Here is a 21,521-nt window from a genome sequence, read left to right on the forward strand (position 1 = left end):
AAGTATCCAGTTAGTGGCTTAACTACAAAGAGTGGAATCATTTCAAGGGACACAGTAATTTGACATAAAGAACTAGAAAGAAGCCAAGAGTGGTGGCTCACACCTGTAATCCCAGCACTTTGGGAGGCCGAGGCAGGTGGATCACTTGAGGTCAGGAGTTCAAGACCAGACTGGCCAACATGGCGAAAACCCATCTCTACTAAAAATACAAAAATTAGCTGGGTGTGGTGGCATGGGCCTGTAGTCCCAGCTACTTGGGAGGCTGAGGCATGAGAATTGCTTGAACCCAGGAGGTGGAGGTTGCAGTGAGCCGAGATCATGCCTCTGCACTCCAGCCTGGGCGACAGAATGAGACTGTCTCAAAAAGAAAAAAAAAAAAGGTGTCTCAGAGGTCAGGCACGGTAGCTCACGCCTATAATCCCAGTACACTCTGGGATACAGAAGGTGGCAGAATTGCTTGAGGCCAGGAGTTCGAGACCAGCCTGCACAACATGGCAAGACCTCATCTAAGAACGAAAGAAAGAACAAACAAAAGAACGAACGAAAGAATGAAAAAACGAAAGAAAGAAAGAAGTAAAGAAATGTCTCAGAGGCCGAGCTCATGATGTACTATCTTATCACCACTTCACCTCATATTCCTCAATTCTGTTCTGCTGAAAACACTAGCCTTCCAAATACTTCAAGCACCTGACACTTGCTATAGTGCCCTCATCAGCACTTCTTCCTAATACATCCCTACTATGAAAATGTCCTTGGATGCCTGACATTTACAATAATGGACACAGTTCTCTCTTCCCCTCTCCACTCTCCCTGAAATGAAAACCTAGCAATGTTCTCTCCATAGTTACAAGGTATGCTTTCAGTACAGAGCCCCTCCTTCCCTCTAGCACTAGAATTGGCTCTATTATCAAAATGTCAGGGATGTTGCTGTTGCAGACCACAATGTCCCAGGTCATCCTCAACCAGCTCTTGTTCCATTTTACCTGTGCCACTTGACTGTGTTTCTCAGGGATGTTTTTCAGATTATTAGACTGCACGCAGACAATGTTCCCATCTATGGAAAAAAAAAGAATTTACATGGTTTTATTCTTAAAGATTATTTAAAAGAAAATGCCTGGCAACTCAAATTTCCATCGTCAAAGTGGCATATGTAGATATGAAAAAGCAAATACAATCTCATTGCCACTTTTCAGAGAAAACCTAATTATTTCCTGGTGTAGCCATTAAGCAGCTAATTCTTTATGAAGCTACTCCTCAATATTTTCTCTCATGCCACACATGCGCTATATGACAACGTCTGTTTTCTGTTCAGATTTTAAGAGGGAAATAAAATATAATGGGTTTCATTTTTCTATTACTGAATAATAGAACACTGACATCACATAGTCATTTAATTCAGCACACAGGATGGAAAAAAGCCAAGTCCATGCCCTAACGAACAATAGTGTAAGACATACGGATATTAAACAGTGTGACTAACATCAAATGATGGTATTTCAAGTGGATTTATTGAAAATGGGCAAACAGAAAGCTCGGGAATGGGCCAAGCACAGTGGCTCATGCCTGTAATCCTAGCACTTGGGGAGGTTGAGGCAGGTGGATCACCTGAGGTCAGGAGTTCGAGACCAGCCTGGCCAACATAGCGAAACTAAACCGTCTCTACTAAAAATACAAAAATTAGCTGGGTGTGGTGGTGCATGCCTGTAATCCCAGCTACTCGGAGGCTGAGACAGGAGAATCACTTGAACCTGGGAGGCGGAGGTTGCAGTGAGCCGAGATCACGCCACTGCCCTCCAGCCTGGGTGACAGTGTGAGACTCCATCTCAAAAATACAAAAAAAAAGAAAAGAAAAGAAAAAAAAAGAAAGCTCAGGAATAGAATCTGGGAATGGATAACTGAAATTAAGTCTCAGAAATATGCCACTGTGATTCCCCTCACTGATACACAGCTCCCCTACCAATTCTTTTAAGGTAGATTTACCACAGAAATAATTTTCAGAGATATGGGGATGTGAAATAGGAAGACAACTCTAACAAAGAGATTGCTCCCACTGCAGAAAGCAGCATAAAATGATGATGACAACAATGATGATGAGACAGCAGCAGCAACAATGCCAGCATTTACTAAGTGTTTACTAGGTATCAGGCATATGGCTTTTAGAGGAAGAAAGGGCAAGGGTTGCGTTTTCTATCACTGTGTTACAATGACTACCCATTAGAAGTATCCACAATCAACCTCGTGATCACGTTCTGCATCAGACTTCCAATTTAATCTTCTTCTTTAAGGCCACCATATCTTCAACTTCTACTGACACTTCTCTGCGCCCTTTCATTCCTCTTCAGTCTTTGGTTTGTACAACCTTCAACTGACCTCTCCAAGTTCCCAGGTAGTACCCCACAGTCTTTGGGTTGCCATCTGGACCTCGGTTCACAGAGAAGGTGGACTTATTTCGGTAACCATTGATGACAGGCTGGAGAGGAGGGTGACAAGAGGTCAAATGAAACCAAGGAAGATAACAATAAAGGGAAAGCAGGAATGTTCTCTGGATGAGGACAAATAAAGTTTGCTTGGAAGGTACGGTATATGTGAAAGTCTGTGGTTAAGAAGATCAAGACAGTCAAGAAGCGGAGTTCCAATCTTGCCAAAAAGCGGGAGTCAACAAACTACTTATGTCAAGAGCCAAAGAGTAAATAATCTAGGCTTTGCAGGCCATATGGTCCCTGTTGCAACTACTCAACTCTGCCATCGCAGTGCAAAAGCAGCCATAGACAATACATAAACAAGTGAACTTGGCTATGTTCCAATAAAACTTTATTTACAAAATCAGGCAGCAAGACAAAATTGGCCTAAGAGCTGTAGTCTGCTAACCCCTGCCATAAATGAAACTCCACTCCTCTGAGGGCACATTAGAAAGGTTTCCAATGTTACATGGGCAAATTGCGTGGGGGTGGCAGGGAGAAAGGTTTCCAAAGTTTGGAACCTTTCTAGGGAGGTAATAGTGGAGTGGTTGATACAATGGGCTCTCTATCAGATAGACCTGAGCGTGAATCTCAGCTCTGGCCCTTTCTAGATGTGTGTCCTGGGCAAATTACTCAATCTCTCTGGGCCTCAAGGTCTTCATCTATAAAATGGTAGTATCTATCCCTCCAGGTTATTATAAACAGTAAAATGTGACAGTGATACATGATAATCATTTAGCATAGGGCCTGGTCCCCAGCAAGTACCCAGTAAATATTAGCTGATGTTATTAGCATTAAGGGGATTTAATAGATAGGGAATAGGGAGGTGGGGGCTTACAGAGGGTATAATAGGATGGAGAAGACAAGGGAGGCTCTCAGATTTGGGCGTAGCCGTTGTCACATTGACTCCATTGAGCATTTGGATGTAAGACTCTAGTCTTCGTAAAATTTTCTTCTGAGCTTCAAATTTCACCTGCAAAAGAATATAAGCAATGAAACGAAATACTGGCTGGGCGTGGTGGCTCACGCCTGTAATCCCAGCACTTTGGGAGGCTGAGGCGGGTGGATCACCTGAGGTTAGGAGTTCGAGACCAGCCTGACCAACATAGAGAAACCCCGTCTCTACTAAAAATATAAAAATTAGAGGGGCATGGTGGCGCATGCCTGTAATCCCAGCTACTCGGGAGGCTGAGGCAGGAGATTCACTTGAACCCGGGAGGCAGAGGTTGTGGTGAGCCGAGATCGCACCATTGCACTGCTCCAGCCTGGCCAACAAGAGCGAAACTCTGTCTCAAAAAAAAAAAAAAAGAAAGAAATGAAATACTTTTGTGGCTTCACCGCAAAGAATGGAAAACAAACAGTACAAAAGAAGAGTGTTCCACAAATTCTTGACTCATGGTCTCAACAGATGAGGAATCCAGAATGAAGGAACAAAAACAGACCTAAAAAGGTAATGAGGAAAGGTCAAGAATGAGCTCTTGTGTAAGCTCATCATTTTATCTGCCCTTTCAGACTGAACACTCAAGGTATATGTCAGTTCTGTCCAGTAGAGCTTTCTACAATGGAAATGTTCTGTTTGCACTGTGTTCTACGTATACAGTAGCCACTAGCCATATGTGGTTACTGAACACTTGAAATGTGGTCAGTAGGAATGAAGAACTAAATTTTTTTTTAATTTTTTTTTTTTAGAGAGAGGGTCTCACTCCCATCACCCAATCTGGAGTGCAGTAATGAGATCTTGGCTCACTGCAGCCTTGATTTCCCAAGCTCAGGTGATCCTCCCACTTCAGCCTCCCAAGTAGCTGAGACTACAGGCACACGCCACCATACCAAATTTTTTGTATTTTTAGTAGAGATGGGGTTTCGTTATGTTACCCAGGCTGGTCTCAAACTCCTGGGCTTAAGTGATCTGCCTGCCTCAGCCTCCCAAAGTGCTAGGATTACAGGGGTGAGCCACCATGCCCAGCCTAATTTTTTTTTTCTTTTCTTTTTTTTTTTTGTGAGATGGAGTCTCACTCTGTCGCCCAGGCTGGAGTGCAGTGGTGTGATCTCCGCTCACCTGCAACCTCTGCCTCCCGGGTTCAAGTGATTCTCCTGCCTCAGCCCCCTGCGTAGCTGGGATTACAGGAGCGTGCCACCACGCCTGGCTAATTTTTCTTGTATTTTTAGTAGAGATGGGTTTCACCGTGTTAGCCAGGATGGTCTCAGATCTCCTGACCTGTTGATCTGCCCGCCTCAGCCTTCCAAAGTGCTGGGATTACAGGCGTGAGCCACCGCACCTGGACCTAAATTTTTTATCTTAATTTTAATTAAGAGTCAGCACTGCTATAACATGACATAAGTGTTCCTATACCACACTATGCAAAATCACTCACAAAAAGATCTCAAGGCTCATGGGAAAAACAGGATTAGGCATGCAACATTCCAAAACTTTAAGGAATTCTGTGGTAAATCTACCTTAAAAGAATTGGTAGGGGAGCTGTGTATCAGTGAGGGGAATCACAGTGGCATATTTCTGAGACTTAATTTCAGTTATCCATTCCCAGATTCCCTTCCTGAGCTTTCTTTTATTTTCTCTTTTTTTTTTTTTTTTTTTTTTTTTTTTGAGATGGAGTCTCCACCCAGGCTGGAGGGCAGTGGCGTGATCAGTAACACCCACAGAAAAGATTAAGAACCTAATAAAAACAGCAACACTGTTTTGTACATGGTAAGTAGTTAAGAAATATGAATAGTAACCTAGGCACGGTGGCTCATGCCTATAATCCCAACATTTGGGAGTCTGAAGCAGGTGGATCGCTTGCATCCAGGAGTTCGAGACCAGCCTGTGCAACATGGCAAAACTCTGTCTCTACAAAAAATACAAAAAATTAACCAGGCATGGTGGTACACGCCTATAGTCCCAGCTACTAGGGAGGCTGAGGTGAGAGGATCCCTTGAGCCCTGGAGGCAGAGGTTGCAGTGAGCTGTAATCACACTTCTGCATTCCAGCCAGGCGACAGAGTGAGACACTATCTCAAAAAAAAAAAAGAAAGAAAGAAAGAAAAGAAAGAAACATGAATGCTACAATAAGGATAACACTTTACCCTGACAATGGCCAAGTTTGCTTATGGAAGTGGGTATCAGAAGAACTGCAGCTTGGGCCAGGCGCAGTGACTCACGACTGTAATCCCAGCACTGGGGGAGGCCGAGGCAGACAGATCACCTGAGGTCGGGAGTTCAAGACCATCCTGACCAACATGGTGAAACCTTGTCTCTACTAAAAATATAAAAATTAGCCTGGCATGGTGGCATGTGCCTGTAGTCCCAGCTACTGGGGAGGCTGAGGCAGGAGAATCACTTGAACCCGGGAGGCAGAGGTTGCAGTGAGCTGAGATCACGCCACTGTACTCCAGCCTGGGCAACAGAGCCAGACTCTACCTCAAAAAAAAAAAAAAAAAGAATTGCAACTTGGAGTTATCATGAAGTCATAAAAAGAGGGCTATGTGAGTCACATGGAAAGTTCTAACACCAGATGTGGATGGGTATGGCTTATAACAAACACACTGGGGGAACTGAGGGAGCTGGTAGATGTTTGAGGTATGTGCATGCATTCATTTTATATGTTCTTAAATAGCTCGGTTCAGCTGAGTATGGTCTCCTTTCATCTAGCGTTTCTTATGGACAAAATTACTTCTAAGTAAACATAAAATTTGCATTATACTCAAATTTTCCCTAATATGTCAATTAGTTAGAATAAATTTCTCTTTTCTAAATAAGCAGTAGAGCTTATTTAGAATTAAGCAGTAGAACTGACTGTATTCAAATTTAAATTGCCACATATGGCTATCGGCTACCATGTTGGAAAGCATAGCTACATGTGAAACAGCAAGAGCACTACTACTCACATACACAGAGCTATAAGTATAACAAAAACGCAAGCAAGAGAGGAAACACACATTTGGATCTATGGGTCTAGAGTGAGGAAGATATAATTGGCCTAAAGTTCCAATTTTGGAGTCAATAGCATAATGAGTTTAAGGAGCTGCTTGGGCTTCTGCATAGAACTGCCCAGTCAAGGCCTGGCGTGGCGGCTCACGCCTGTAATCCCAGCACTTTGGGAGGCTGAGGCAGGCAGATCACCTGAGGTCAGGAATTCAAGACCAGCCTGGCCAACATGGTGAAACCCCATCTCTACTAAAAATACAGAAATTAGCTGGGCATGGTGGTGCATGCTTGTAATCTCAGCTACTCAGAAGGCCGAGGCAGGAGAATTGCTCGAACCCGGGGGGGTGGAGGTTGTAGTGAGCCGAGATTGCACCACTGAACTCCAGCCTGGGCCACAGCACGAGCCTCCATCTCAAAAAAACTTAAAATTAAAAATTAATAAATAAATAACTGCCCAGTCAAGCCTCCTACGAGTCTAGCACCATTCTCCTGGAAAGGAGGGGTAAAGACTTAGGCTGGTCACCTACCTTGAGCTGTTCTTCATAGCTCAACCTCCAGAGTGGTGTAACAACATCAGCCAGCCTGGAATAAAATAATTCAGGCAATTCTCTAATTATATAAATATGTACTGAGCACCTACTATTCATAAGTACTTTCAGAAGACCTAACTCTCATGCCCTCTAGGGAGATGGAGTCTGGGAGAACAGCCCATTTTGATGTTGTCTACTTAACAAAGCAGAACAGATGGAGCAAACCTAATAAAAGAAAAATCCAGATTTATCAGGAGGTAATTAATCATATTACAAAAGGCTTCACTGTTGGGTTTCTTTAAATAGCTTATCTTCCTAATGCTTTTAAAATATAATTTGATTTAGAAAATACATGTGTTGCATAAATGAGGTATATTTGTGCTTATATGGCTGCAATGGGACTACTCATCTCTAATCCATCTAATATCATTCCGGGTTCCTGGTTTTCAGCAAACCTGTCCTGGACTTACTAAAGACAAGGTCCCAGATTAGTATCTTCTTTCTGATAAAAACACACTCAAAGACAAAGAGAACGGTTTCTGCAACCCCAAAGCATTTCCACCAATATTCTTCAGACGTCCTCAAATTTGCCCTGGGTATCCTACCTCAGGTGGCCCCACAAATCCTTGTAATGCTACATTAGTTACATTACGAATACAGAATTTCAGTAGATGCACAGATTGAGACTTGCTAAGGAGAGAGGACATCAGCCTGGCCTTTACCTTTCCTGCCAGGAATCATCTAGTGATCCAAGATGACATGGTTTCTTCTGACTTTTTTGTCCTTTCTGACACTTCGTGGCTATAACATGGGTGAAATCTCCCTTACATACTGTGCCCAGAAAGAGCTGTGACCATCCTGGTGGATTTCTGGCATACCAGGGAAGCAGTCCTGATTTGGAGAAGAGATCCACCATGGAGATGAAGTATCTGAGGCTGTGCATTGGGACTCTTCTCTTAAGGCCTGCCATCCAAAGAACACACTGAAATCTACCTGCATGAAAGGTACACATACAGAGGTTGGGAAATGGAAGCACAACTACCAAACCCATTCATCCATTTATAAACCCTTATGGAACTCAAGCGCCTAGCAGAACACTGGCACACAGCAGACAGTAAAAGCAAGCCTGTTGAGCAGAACTGAATTACTGCATGCAAGGTATGTTTTGGTTCCCAAAATAAAGAGATAGGGGAAAACAGTCTCTGTCCTCCAGGAAAGAGTTCAAATCTCTGGATATATTTCTATGACAAATCTCTTTCCCTATTCCAACTTCCTAACCAACAGCCACTCAAGCAGCTAATATTTAGTAAGTGCTTACTATGTGCAAGACATCATGCCACACTAGACAGCAGAGGGGTTACAAAGGTTACAATCTAATTAACGAGATTAAATGCTGACACAGGAAAAGACATTAGGAAATAACACAGTATGCTTGGTTCCTGATGAGTGCTCAGAAAAGGCTTCCCAAAGCAGGGAGGCATGGTGCTGAGCCTTTTTTTTTTTTTTTTTTTTTGTTAAGACAGTCTCATTCTGTTTCCCAGGCTGGGGTGCAGTGGCATGATCATGGCTCACTGCAGCCTTGACTTTCTAGGTGCAAGCAATCCTTCCACCTGAGCCACATGAGTAGCTGAGACTACAGGTGTGCACTATCACACCATTCTTTTAATTTATAGTAGAGACAGCCAGGAGCAGTGGCTCATGCCTGTAATCCCAGCAGTTAGGGCGGCCGAGGCAGGTGGATCACCTGAGGTCAGAAGTTCGAGACCAGCCTGGCCAACATGGCAAAACCCTGTCTCCACTAAAAATACAAAATTAGCTGGGTGTGGTCGTGCATGCCTGCGATCCCAGCTACTTGGGAGGCTGAGGCAGAAGAACTGCCTGAACCTGGGGGCAGAGGATGCAGTGAGCCGAGATTACACCATTGCACTCCAGCTGGGCAACCAAAGCAGAAACTCTGTCTCAAAAAAAATAAATAAATAAGGCTGGGCACAGTGACTCACTCCTGTAATCCCAACACTTTGGGAGGCCAGGGCAGGCAGATCACTAGTTCAGGAGTTCGAGACCATCCTGGCCCACATGGTAAAACCCCGCCTCTACTAAAAATACAAAAATTAGCCGGGAATGGTGGCTCACGCCTGTAGTCCCAGGTACTCAGGAGGCTGAGGCAGGAGAATCACTTGAACCCGGGAGGCAGAGGTTGCAGTGAGCCAAAATCATGCCACTGCACTCCAGCCTGGGCGTCAGAGTGAAACTCCATCTCAAATAACAAACAAACAAACAAACATAGTAGAGACAAGGTCTTGCTATGTTGCCCAGACTGGCCTCAAACTCCTGGGCTTAAGTGATCCTCCCACCTAGGCCTCCCAAAGTGCTGGGATTGCAGGTGTGAGCTGCCACGTCCAGCCAGAAACTGAGTCTTAAAGGATGGCAGAGAGATGAATTACATGTTTGAAGGACAGCAGGGAGACCAGTCTGACTAAAATAGTAGTTCATTTTAAGGAATAGAGGCAACAGGCTGAAAAGTTAAGTCAAAGTGAGATCTGAAAGAATGTTCATGCCTGAATAAAACATGGACTTTATTGTGAAGGTAACAGTGAGATGATGCAGGCCTTGTGTAGAGAATTAAAGATGAAATAAGGAGACTAATAAAAAGCAAGTTCGGCCGGGTGCAGTAGCTCACTCCTGTAATCCCAACATTTTGGGAGGCCGAGACGGGCGGATCACGAGGTTAGGAGTTCGAGACCAGCCTGGCCAATATGGTGAAACCCCGTCTCTACTAAAAACACAATAATTAGCCAGGCATGGCGGCAGGCACCTATTGTCCCAGCTACTCAGGAGGCTGAGGCAGGAGAGTCGCTTGAACCTAGGAGGCAGAGGTTGCAGTAAGCCAAGATCGTGCCACTGCACTCCAGCCTGGGTGACAGAGCGAGACTCTGTCTCAAAAACAAAAACAAAAAGGAAGTTCACGTTTGAGACATATTGTGTTTAGAATGGTAGGGAAATATCCAAATGGAAATGTCTAACAAGTAAGTAGAGAAGCAGTAGGACAAGTAGAGAGATCGAGAGAGATGGCAGGGCTACAGATTTCATTGAGTGTCTATAACACAAGCTGTAAGATCAAAAAGGGCTTTGAGGCCAAATACGGTGGCTCGTGCCTATAATCCCAACACTTTGGGAGGCCAGGGTGGGCAGATCACAAGGTCAGGAGTTCCAGACCAGCCTAGCCAACATGGTGAAACTCCGTCTCCACTAAAAATACAAAAATTAGGACTGGGTGCAGTGGCTCATGCCTGTAATCCCAACACTTTGGGAGGCCAAGGCAGGTGGATCACGAGGTCAGGAGTTCGAGACCAGCCTGGCCAATATGGGGAAACCCTGTCTCTACCAAAAATACACAAATTAGCTGGGCATGGTGGCGTGTACCTGTAGTCCCAGCTACTCGGGAGGCTGAGGCACAAGAATCACTTCAACCTGGGAGGTGGAGGTTGCAGTGAGCTGAGATCATACCACTGCACTCTAGCCTAGGCGATATAGAGAGACTCAGTCTCAAAAAAATTAAATAAATAAATAAATCAATCAACCAAAATAAAAAATTTTTTAAAAAGTACTTTGAGTAAAGGCAAGAGCAAAAGGCCAATGACTATATCTGGGAGAAAGGTAATATTTGGAGAGCAAGAAGAGATGCTGGTGTCTCAAAAGGAGAGTCAAGAGAGCCTGGAGGCCTGGAGGCCAAGGCAGATACCTCTGAGGAAGGCAGTATCACATCCATTACGTCTGGGACAAAAGAAAGAAGGGAAAGAAGGCAATGGGAAGTGGCAGGCAGTGAGGACAAATGAAGGCTTTGAGATTTTAGGAGTGCAGATCCTAGAGTCAGATAGCCAGACCTGTCCTGGGTGGTCCACTGGCCCCACCACTCACTACCTAGGTGGCCGTTGCCAAGTTAATCATTCTCTCTGACATTCCTTTTTTTCACTTGTAAAATGGAGACAATGGTATCTACCTTATATAGTGGTTGTAGGAGTTACAAGAAGATAATTAATAAAAAGTACCTAGGCCACTGGGCACAGTGGCTCACACCTATAATCCCAGCACTTTGGGAGGCCAAGGCAGGTGGATCACCTGAGGTCAGGAGTTCGAGACCAGCCTGACCAACATGGAGAAACCCTGTCTCTACTAAAAATACAAAATTAGCCAGATGTGGTAGCGCCTGCCTGTAATCCCAGCTACTCAGGAGGCTGAGGCAGGAGAATCGCTTGAACCCGGGAGGCAGAGGTTATGGTGAGCCGAGATCAAGCCACTGCACTCCAGCCTGGGCAACAAGAGTGAAACTCCATCTCAAAAAAAAAAAAAAAAAAAAAAAAAAAAAAAAAAAAAGTACTTAGGCCAGGTACAGTGTGGCTCACGCCTATAATCCCAGCACTTTGAGAGGCCAAGACAGGAGGACTACTTGAGCCCAGAAGTTTGAGACCAGCCTGGACAACACAGGGAGACCCCATCTCTACAAAAATTAAAATATTAGCCAGGCATGGTGGCATGTGCCTGTAGTCCCAGCTACTCGGGAGGCTGAGGTGGTAGGACCACTTGTGCCCAGGCAGCCATGATCATGCTCCAGCCTGGGCGACAAAGCAAGACCCTGTCTTGATTAAAAAAAAAAAAAAAAAGTACTTAGCAGAAGATCAGACAGGTATGTTTGTGAACCTCTGAGCAGAGTCCAACACCTGGCAAAATCTCTTCAGTAAGTATTAATAGTAACTGTCATGATGTGTTTAAAGACAGTATTTAACTGAGTAGAGGTGGCAACACTGAAAGAGGGGAGTGGGAGAAGGAACAATGGGAGTAACAATGAGACAAAAGCTGGAAGAGTTAACATGGGTGACACTGAGAACACAAGTAGAGGGCTTCCCTTTGCAACACAGGACTCTACGATACATCTACATTGCTGTGAAAGCACCTGGTTTTTGTTTGTTTTAAAAATGAGATGGGGTGGGCCGGGCATGGTGTCTCACACCTGTAATCCCAGCAATTTGGGAGGCCGAGGTAGGCGGATCGCCTGAGGTCAGGAGTTCGAGACCAGCCTAGCCAACATGGCGAAACCCCATCTCTACTAAAAATACTAAAATTAGCCAGGCGTGGTGGCAGGCACCTGTAATCCCAGCTACTCAGGAGGCTGAGGCAAGAGAATTGCTTGAACCTGGGAGGCAGAGATTGCAATGGGCCAAGACTGCAACAGAGCAAAACTGGGCAGCAGAGCGAGACTCCATCTTAAAAAAAAAAAAAATGAGATGGGGTCTATGTTTTCCAGGCTGGTCTCAAACTCCTGGACTCAACCAATCCTCCTGTCTCGGCCTCCCAAAGTGCTGGAATTATAGGCATGAGCCACCATGCCTAGCCATAAGCACCTATTTTAAGTACTTAGGACACTTGAATGGACTTAGCCTGACATCCTATTAACCTGCTGTGAAATTTGTATTTTGCCCTTAAGCTCTACCTTGGATTTCATCCCAATGTTGTCATAGCCTAATTCAGAATTTTATATTTATACATACATACACACACACACACACAAATTATTGCTAAATTAACATTCCATGATCAATAAGTAACCTAGAGGATGACGACATAGGTGCTGCAATATTTAGCCCATACACCATTTTGTATGATTACAAAGTACTACAGAAAGTGACTGTCATAGCATGTGACATTTGGGGGGATTTCAAACTTTTTACAGAATATATTTAAGCTGGCCCAGAGTTCAGGTGTTAATGATAGCACCCTCCACTCAACACCCCCCCATCAAGAGGCAACAAGACAGTAAAGAACACAGGCTTTGGAGCCATGTTCTTTGTTTCAAAAAAAAAAAAAAAAGGAAGAGTCTTACTTTGTCGCGCAGGCTGGAGTGCAGTGGCACATTCTTGGCTCACTGCAACCTCCACTTCCTGCGTCAAGCCATTCTCCTGCCTCAGCCTCCCAAGTAGCTGGGATTACAGGCACCCCCCACTGCACCTAGCTAATTTTTGTATTTTTAGTAGAGACAGGTTTTCATCATGTTGGCCACCCTGGTCTCAAACTCCTGACCTCAAGTGATCCATCTGCCTCAGCCTCCCAAAGTGCTGGCATTACAGGCATGAGCCACTGCATTCAGCTGGAGCCATGTTCTAATCCCAGCTCTACTTCTCACTGGCTAAGCGGTTTTAGGCAAGATATTACTACTTAAGCACTATGAATCTCAAGTGTCACTATCTATACAAATAGGACTAAGAACACCTATCTTTACGGTTTTGGTGAGAATTAAAAGCGTTCATATATATGACATGTTCAGGACTGTGCTTAAGACAGCCAGTGCTCAATATGTGTCACTGCCCTTCCTTAGGCTCTGATTCAAAGCATATCACTTGGTTTCTTCATGCCTCAACATCTCCAACCTGCAAAACTGACAAGATGTAATAATGCATGCAAGTGCTGAGGATGAGTACAGTTATGTGAGAAATTTCAAAAACAACATACACACATACACACGTAAGTTTTCTGACCCTCTACATGAGTGCCTGCTGGAGTGTAGTGAGGTTACGGCCTATGTTGGACTACCTGTTAATACAATCAAAAGTGTGTGGCAGCCGGGTGCAGTGGCTTACAACCATAACTCCCAGTACTTTGGGAGACCAAGGCAGGAGGATTGCTTAAGGCCAGGAGTTTGAGATCAGTCTGGGCAACACAGCAAGATCCGGTCTCTACAAAAAATTTTAAAAATTAGCCAGGTGTGGTGGCACACACCTGTGGTCCTAGCTACTTAGGAGGCCGAGGCAGAAGGATCACTTAAGTCCAGCAGTTTAAGGCTGCAGTGAGCTATGACTGTGCCACTGCATTCCAGCCTAGGAGGGAGACCTTATCTAAAAAAAAAAGCCAGGGTGGCTCACGCCTGTAATACCAGCACTTTGGGGGGCCGAGGCGGGCAGATCACTTGAGATTAAGAGTTCGAGACCAGCCTGGCCAACATGGTGAAACCCCGTCTCCACCAAAAATATACAAAATTAGCCAGGTGTGGTGGCACATGCCTGTAATCTGAGCTACTCAGATGGCTGAGGCAGGAGAATTGCTTGAACCCGGGAGGCAGAGGTTAAAGTGAACCGAGATCCATGCCACTTCACTCCAGCCTGAGCAACAGAGACTCCTTCTCAAAAAAAAAAAAAAAAAAAAAAAAAAAAAAAAAAAAAAAAAAGTGTGTGGGCTATGAGAGAATGTACGTGTTTGATATGGAGAATGGCAAAAGCCAGAGAAAGGAAATGAATGAAGAGGCAAGAGACACAAAGAATAACTTGGTGGGTCTGAGGAGGCCAGGGGCCTTGAAGCCCAGACTACAGGGGAAGGGAGTAGAGCTGATCTAGGAAAGGGGTCCTGTCCCTCCAGTCAGCAGGAAGGAAACTGCAGGCCCAATTGAGGATTTGCAGAGGAGGGACAAGGGAGCTGAGGAATTTGAAGACAGCTATTCCCACCCCAACATTTAGACTTTTTTTTGTGAGTGTGTGGGTCCTCTGACTGGTGACTCCGCCATGACTGTAGTTCATTTGCCCTATACCCCAGCAGGAGGGTCCTTGTCCATCTAGGTCTCTTCCAAATTATCAAGTATGGTCTAAAACAGGACCTTATCATTTCAAGGTGCCAAGCAGCCATCATTCTAGGTAAAAGCCTGTCATATTTAGTAACTTCTGTGGTGAAATTTCTTTTTCAAGGCAGCACACTCATACCAGTCAAGGTGAGTTCTGTTTCTTTGTTTCTTAATGTCAGGGGAGGCATTTGTTCACAGAAGAGACTATTTCCTTTTTATATCTTGTCCTGTTTTAAATACGTTCTTGGGGCCGGGTGCAGTGGCTCACGCCTGTAATCCCAGCACTTTGGGAGGCCGAGGAGGACGGATCACCTGAGCTCAGGAGTTCGAGACCAGACTGACCAACACGGAGAAACCCTGTCTCTACTAAAAATACAAAATTAGCCAGGTGCAGTGGCGCACGCCTGTAATCCCAGCTACTCGGGAGGCTGAGGCAGGAGAATTGCTTGAACCTGGGAGGCAGAGGTTGCAGTGAGGCAAAATCCCAACATTGCACTCCAGCCTGGGCAACAAGAGTGAAACTCCATCTCAAAAAAATAAAAAATACAGTAAATAAAGGCTTGGGAGCCAGGTGTGGTGGCTCACGCTTATAATCCCAGCACTTTGGGAGGCCGAGGCGGTGGATCACGAGGTCAGGAGCTCGAGACCAGCCTGACCAACACAGTGAAACCCAGTCTCTACTAAAAATACAAAAATTAGCTGGGCGTGGTGGCGGGCGCCGTAATCCCAGCTACTCCGGAGGCTGAGGCAGGAGAATCACTTGAACCTGGGAGGCAGAGGTTGCAGTGAGCTGAGATCGCACCACTGCACTCCAGCCTGGGCGACAGAGCTAGACTCCGTCTCAAAAAAATAAAAAATAAAAACAATAAATAAATGCTTGGGCGTTTTTTCCTTAGCAAAAGAAAAAAAAGGTGTGTGAACGGTTGTGCTCGACTGTTCTATACCTGCCTCAGGAATTGATCAGGAAGAGCCATGGAGTCCAGAGTAGCCCAGATAGGAAGGCAGGCTAACTCTCCTGTGCTCCGAGAGATTCAAATCAAAGAGACTATGTGGTAGGTCTGACCTGCGCAGGGCCAAGGAACCCTTCTGGAGCAAAATGTTCACCCACCGACAAGGGTCCTGCTTGCACTCTGCTCACCCTTCCTTCAGTTGGACCGGCCCCAAACACTATTCCTTGCTAAACCAAATGAGCAAATGGGTTCTCTGCTGTATCCCGACTGCAGCCCACAGGCAGTTAGGTCCTTGTCTCCCCAACAAGACTCCACTAGCCCTTCCATTCCCTTCTTCTTTAGGCAAGTTCTGCCCACTGTGTCTGTAGGAAGGGTTAACAAAGAGGAGACACTAGGAAAGGATACCACTAAATTTGGCCGGACTGCAGGGCCCCGGAAGGACGTAAAGTAAGGGAGTGGGAGGAGTTAGGGCACAGGCCCACGCTAGGCTGGACACGACCTTGCGCAGTCACCGTCGGGTCCCGTCCCCAGCCCCGTCTGCCTCCTCCATTTCCCGCCCCGCGGACAGTTTGGCATAGTAGGGGGTTTTCTGTAACGCAAGGGTTAAATCAGGTTTTCCGGGCTATTTCTCCACCTTACCTTACTTCATAACCAATAAATCCTCTTACAAACCCGAGGCGGCAAACTAAAAGGCCAGCGGATGGCCTGGTTTGCTGCGGCGGGGAAACAGTCACTTCCTGGTGCGCAAGGCGCCTCTACTCCCGCCGCAAGCGCAGCCAACCCTTGGCAAGCGCGGCGGGACGCGGGGCTCCTCCCAGCGTCGGCGAGGCAGCAGGCCCCGGCACCCCGACTCCGCTCGGGGAGTGCCCCTCCCTACTTTGCTGGGGGAACCTTCTATGGAGACCTTCCTTAAAAGCACTCATAGCCCTAATACCCGCCGCCTTCCTTTAAGTTCTCTTCTCCTCCCCTCCCCGCGGCCCCGCCCACCACCTGCTCTTTTCTCACTGTCCCATTGGTGGATCTACATAAGAGACTCACGAAGAAACTCAGACTACAGTGTTAACTGCGTTACCCATCCCTGGGGTGCTTGCAGTTTAAGTCTTCCAACTTAAGGAATAGTTTTCTAATGGTAGAATTGCAGACATCAGATCCATAATAGGTTGGAAGATTGGGAAATGAGGAACAGGGTGGTTTCCTGAAATGGCATCCTTTGGTAAAAGTCAGGCCTATTCTGAGCCGTGGGGTTTTTCAGGCATTTATTCTCTATTTTACACTGCATCAGAAAAATACTTTATAGTTTCTTCACTGGATCCCACTCAAGACTATTAAATCCTAAACCTTCAGAAATAATTTTTTTCTTCAACTACAGAACTCAAAAAGAAGACAGACAGATGTCTCTTTTTGATTGATTCGCTACCTCCTGGACTACGTTCAGTAGCCCAGCCACATGAGTAAGAAAACTTGAGGTATACACACATCTGTGTGCTGTAAAATATTGTTGCTTTAATAGAGTAAAATTTACAGCAAAGTGAACCTACCAGGCTGGGCACTGTGGCTCACACCTGTAATCCCAGCACTTTGGGAGGCCGAGGAGGAAGGATCAGCTGAGGTCAGGAGTTCGAGACCAGCCTGACTAACATGGTGAAACCCCGTCTCTACTAAAAATACAAAAATTAGCTGGGTATGGTGGCGCACACCTGTAATCCCAGCTACTTGGGAGGCTGAGACAGGAGAGTTATTTGAACCCAGGAGGTGGAGGTTGCAGTGAGTGGAGATCACACCACTGCACTCCAGCCTGGGCAAAAAGAGTGAAACTCTGTTTCAAAAACAAAAAGTGAACGTACATTTAATGATACTTAATTTTTATGCTTAATAATAATTGTGCTTAAGTGGAAAACACTTTGTAGTCAACATTTCATTTATTAATATTTATTCAAAGCATAACATGCCTATTATGTGTAAGGCAATGCGTTAGCCTTAGTGAGTACAGTAGTAAATTAAACAAGGCCCAATACTTCAAATAGTAGCAAACATTGAGTCAGTCAGAATAGAATTCAAAGCCCAGATCTGCCACTTATTTTTTATTTTTCAGTTTTTTTTTTTGAGACGGAGCTTTGCTCTTGTTGCCAAGGCTAGAGTGCAATGGTGCGATCTCGGCTCACTGCAACCTCCGTCTCCCGGGTTCAAGCGATTCTCCTGCCTCAGCCTCCCTACTAGCTGTACTACAGGCACGCACCACCACGCCCAGCTAATTTTTGTATTTTTAGTAGAGCCGGGGTTTCACCATGTTGGCCAGGATGGTCTCGATCTCTTGACCTCGTGATCTGCCCGCCTCGGCCTCTCAAAGTGCTGGGATTACAGGCATGAGCCACCGCCCAGCCTCTTTGTGTAATTTCAAGATGATATATAAGCTTCTGTTAATTATTGGGAGGTTGGGTCTCCATGATGAAGGCTCCCATGTGTACATGTTAAATGAATTTGTATGCCTTTTCTCCTATGAATCAACCCCGTATCAGTGATATTTTAGTGAACCTTCAGGGGGCCAATGGCTGTGGCCCCCACAACACACACACATACATGCACGTGCTTGCGCATATATATTTCTTATTTTTTAAAGAGAGATTTCACTTCCATCCTAAACCCTTGAGGATGTAAACGTTTGACTCAAATTGCCACTATCCTAACTGCTGTCACGGCTCATAAACAAAATCTGAGCTCATACCACTGCTTCAGCTTTCTAGGCCCATGCAGGGCTATAAAGTGAGACCAGGCCAGAGAATTTACCTTTGGCTCTATTTTCCCTTTCTCATCTATAATCCCCTCTTATATGGATAGACAGCTCTACACCTTTTATCACCTCCTCTTCCCCTTTCTTTGCCTTCCCAAGCCCTTCTGCTCCTTTATCACTTCTCATTTTGGCCTTCTGTGTTGTGCCTAGCACAGAGTCAGGTGTCCAATACGAGCTCAATAAATATTAATATTTGATTAATTAAACTGAATTCCATCTTGTCTGCTGAAAGAGAAAAGCCATTTCCTCCCTCACTCCCACCTATTTTGAGCATCCAGGCAAATTCATTTAAAGCAGGCCTGTCATTCAAGGAGGCAAAACCCTGATGGGTAGAGAGAGAAAAGAGATTAAAGAAGTTAAAATGTAATTATTTAGCCATTAACCCCTTTATATTTATTTAATCTGGCAAAGCATGTTCTTCTATAAAAGTGAAATCATTACATTTGTAAGAGGGGAAATAAATACCCCATATTATAGGAAAGGTTAGACCCTTCAACCAGAAAGTCAGTAAGTGGATATGTCGTAGATGATAAGGAATATTGTTAACTCAAATAAGAGCTGGAACCAAGATAACCTTTTACTTAATTTTGTTATTAGCCAACCAAATCACAGCAAAGTGAAATCCCTAGGAATTTGTCAAACATTCTCATTTTGGTGCAAGGAAAAGATAGCTGAGAGGTTACAACATTCGCTCTCAGAAATAACATGTATTAAAATTGACCGAGCAGGAGCATCACCCTCTTGGACAAGCACCACCATTCTAAAGTTCCCCTTGATCAAAAACTGCCTGAGGCTGGGCGAGGTGGCTCACGCCTGTAATCCCAGCACTTTGGGAGGCCAAGGCAGGCGGATCACCTGAGGTCAGGAGTTCAAGACTAAACTGGCTAACATGGGAAAACCCCATCTCTACTAAAAATACAAAAATTAACTGGGTATAGTGGCAGGTGCCTGTAATCCCAGCTGCTCAGGAGGCTGAGTCAGGAGAATCACTTGAATCCAGCAAGCAGAGGTTGCAGTGAGCCAAGATCACGCCACTGTACTCCAGCCTGGGTGACACAGCAAAACTCCATCTCGAATTAAAAAAAAAAAAAAAAAAAGGAGTTTAATTGATGAGAGCTTGGCCACAACATGTGGCAGATGGAGTTATTACTCATGTCAATCTCCCTGAAAATTTGGAGGCTAGAATTTTTCAAAGATAGTTTGGTAGGCAGTTATAGTTATATGTATAGACAGCTCTACACCTTTCATCACCTCCTCTTCCCCTTTGGCTGGGGATGCAATCATAGGGGTATGGAAAATGGTCCTCTTGGACTGAGTCTGCTCCTGGGTCGGAACCACAGTAGGTGTGGGGTGGGACAATTCAGTAAGTGTGGAGTGGGGCTCAGAATCCATATGTGTTACAATCATCCAAGCGGATTATGTTGCAGATGTGCCCCTGACCATATTTTGAGAAACATTTGCAGTATGCAGTATAGCTTGCCTTAGCACAGAACCTTATGACCTCCCATCTGAATGTATGCAGCAGTCTCCCTCAGCTTCCAGGTCACTGAAACTACCTTTGCAAAATGATGACATTAAGAAAAATCTGACATCGTCGACTCCATCTTGCCTTTAACTTCCAAGCTGTCCTTGGTCGTTCATGGGCATGGGCCACGCTAACTTTGGGAGAAAGTTAGTTTATAGTTTAAATGATAACAGCCTTTCCCAAAAACTAAACCACCCTTGTAAAACTAATGAAAGGGCACCAACCAGGTTAGGAGGATGAGAGGGGCCTGCATTCTACTAAGATGTAGGCATAGTTAAATGATTGCCAGCCACTATTCCAGAGGTCACAAAATATGCAACTATTCCAATTACTCCTGCAGGTAACATGACTATTGTAGAACCTAAGATTGGCCTTTTGAGATGTCTCCAGGTCTTTTGGGTGTCTGACACCCATGGCTCCACCTGTACCCACCAACCACTCCTGTGGTCCCACCCAGAAGTGACTCAGTGCAAGAGGAGAGCTTCCAATCCCTATGATTTCATTTTCAACCCAAGCAATCAGCACCCATTGCTTAGCCATCCCTGTCCCTTCCCCCAAACTACCTTCGAAAAACCCCTAACCTTTGATACTTTGATACTTTGAGGAGATGATTTGGCCGGCCTTGTGTCAATTAAACTCTTTCTCTACTGCAATGCTATGGTCTATTTTGTTTGTGCAGTGGGCAGGAAGAACCCATGGGGCAGTTATAGGACTCAGGAATACCTAGGTTTGTAACAAGCATACCAGGTGATGTCCATTAAAATCTGAGCTCCGATTACCACACACCAACTGAAATTTCAGATGAATTAGTTGGAGAACAAAACAATCAAACCATCGGCCAGGTGCAATGGCTCACGCCTGTAATCCCAGCACTCTGGGAGGCCGAGGCAGGCAGATCACCTGAGGTCAGGAGTTCAACACCAGCCAGGAGTGGTGGCACGTGCCTGTAATCCCAGCTACTCAGGAGGTTGAGGCACGAGAATCGCTTAAACCTAGGAGGCAGAGGTTGCAGTGAGCCGAGATGGCACCACTGCACTCCAGCCTGGGCAACCATCAAATCAAACCCTAAAAGCCCTAGAATAAGACGCAGATGATTATGCATCTGAACTGTGGATGGGAGAGGACATCATAAACTTAAAAGCAGCAGAGAAAAAAACACTAAGTAGGTAGATTTTACTACTTAACCTTAAGAACTTGACATGACAAAAATATAATTAAAATGAAATCATAAAAAAAAGCAGAAAAATATATACAAGTATAGCAAAGAGTCATTATCTTTCTTGATAAAAAGCTTACATAAACTTACAAGAAGAACACGATGTCCTCAATAAAGACTTTGACAAAGGCATGGAGAGAGAATTTCCAGGAAAAGAAATCTGATTGCTCAGTAAGGTGTTTTGTTCTGACTCACTAGTAATCACAGAACATGCAAAGTATACAAACTAGATAGTACTATTTTACCTATGAAGTTAATGAAGATTTACAAAGAACTGTGCCAGGCACGATGGCTCACACCTGTAATCCCAGCACTTTGGGAGGCCGAGGCAAGAGGATCACTTGAGCCCAGGAGTTTGAGACCAGCTCGGGCAATATCAAGAGACCACGACTCTACAAAAAATCAAAAAATTAGCCAGGCATGGTGGCGCACCCATGTGGTCCCACTTAGCAGGAGACTGAGGTGGGAGGATTGCTTGAGCCCAGGAGGTCAAGGCTACAGTGAGCCGTAACAGTGCTAGTGCACT

At 45.0% G+C, this 21,521-nt stretch overlaps 1 protein-coding gene across 3 annotated transcripts in view; it reads right to left on the minus strand.

The window, feature by feature from the left end:
* The window catches only part of TRMT2B (tRNA methyltransferase 2 homolog B), a 41,423-nt gene extending 24,988 nt beyond the window's left edge, over positions 1 to 16,435 (minus strand). Inside the window, exons 1-6 of one of the 3 annotated variants that reach the window (XR_004058403.1) lie at positions 16,106 to 16,433; positions 7,636 to 7,906; positions 6,911 to 6,965; positions 3,298 to 3,432; positions 2,371 to 2,470; positions 984 to 1,054 (exon numbers count right to left, since the gene is read on the minus strand). Coding sequence is in view for 2 of the 3 variants with exons in the window: in XM_010388464.2 (XP_010386766.1) it covers positions 984 to 1,054; positions 2,371 to 2,470; positions 3,298 to 3,432; positions 6,911 to 6,965; positions 7,636 to 7,883 (609 nt within the window). In the remaining variant the exon portion in view is untranslated. Of the gene's footprint in view, positions 1 to 983; positions 1,055 to 2,370; positions 2,471 to 3,297; positions 3,433 to 6,910; positions 6,966 to 7,635; positions 7,907 to 16,105 lie in introns of all 3 variants that reach the window. The other 2 variants (XM_010388464.2, XM_030934442.1) reach the window with 2 other exon arrangements.
* Positions 16,436 to 21,521: the final 5,086 nt, after the last annotated feature.

Source organism: Rhinopithecus roxellana, chromosome 7 (assembly GCF_007565055.1).
Source record: "Rhinopithecus roxellana isolate Shanxi Qingling chromosome 7, ASM756505v1, whole genome shotgun sequence".
Classification (NCBI taxonomy): Eukaryota; Metazoa; Chordata; class Mammalia; order Primates; family Cercopithecidae; genus Rhinopithecus; species Rhinopithecus roxellana.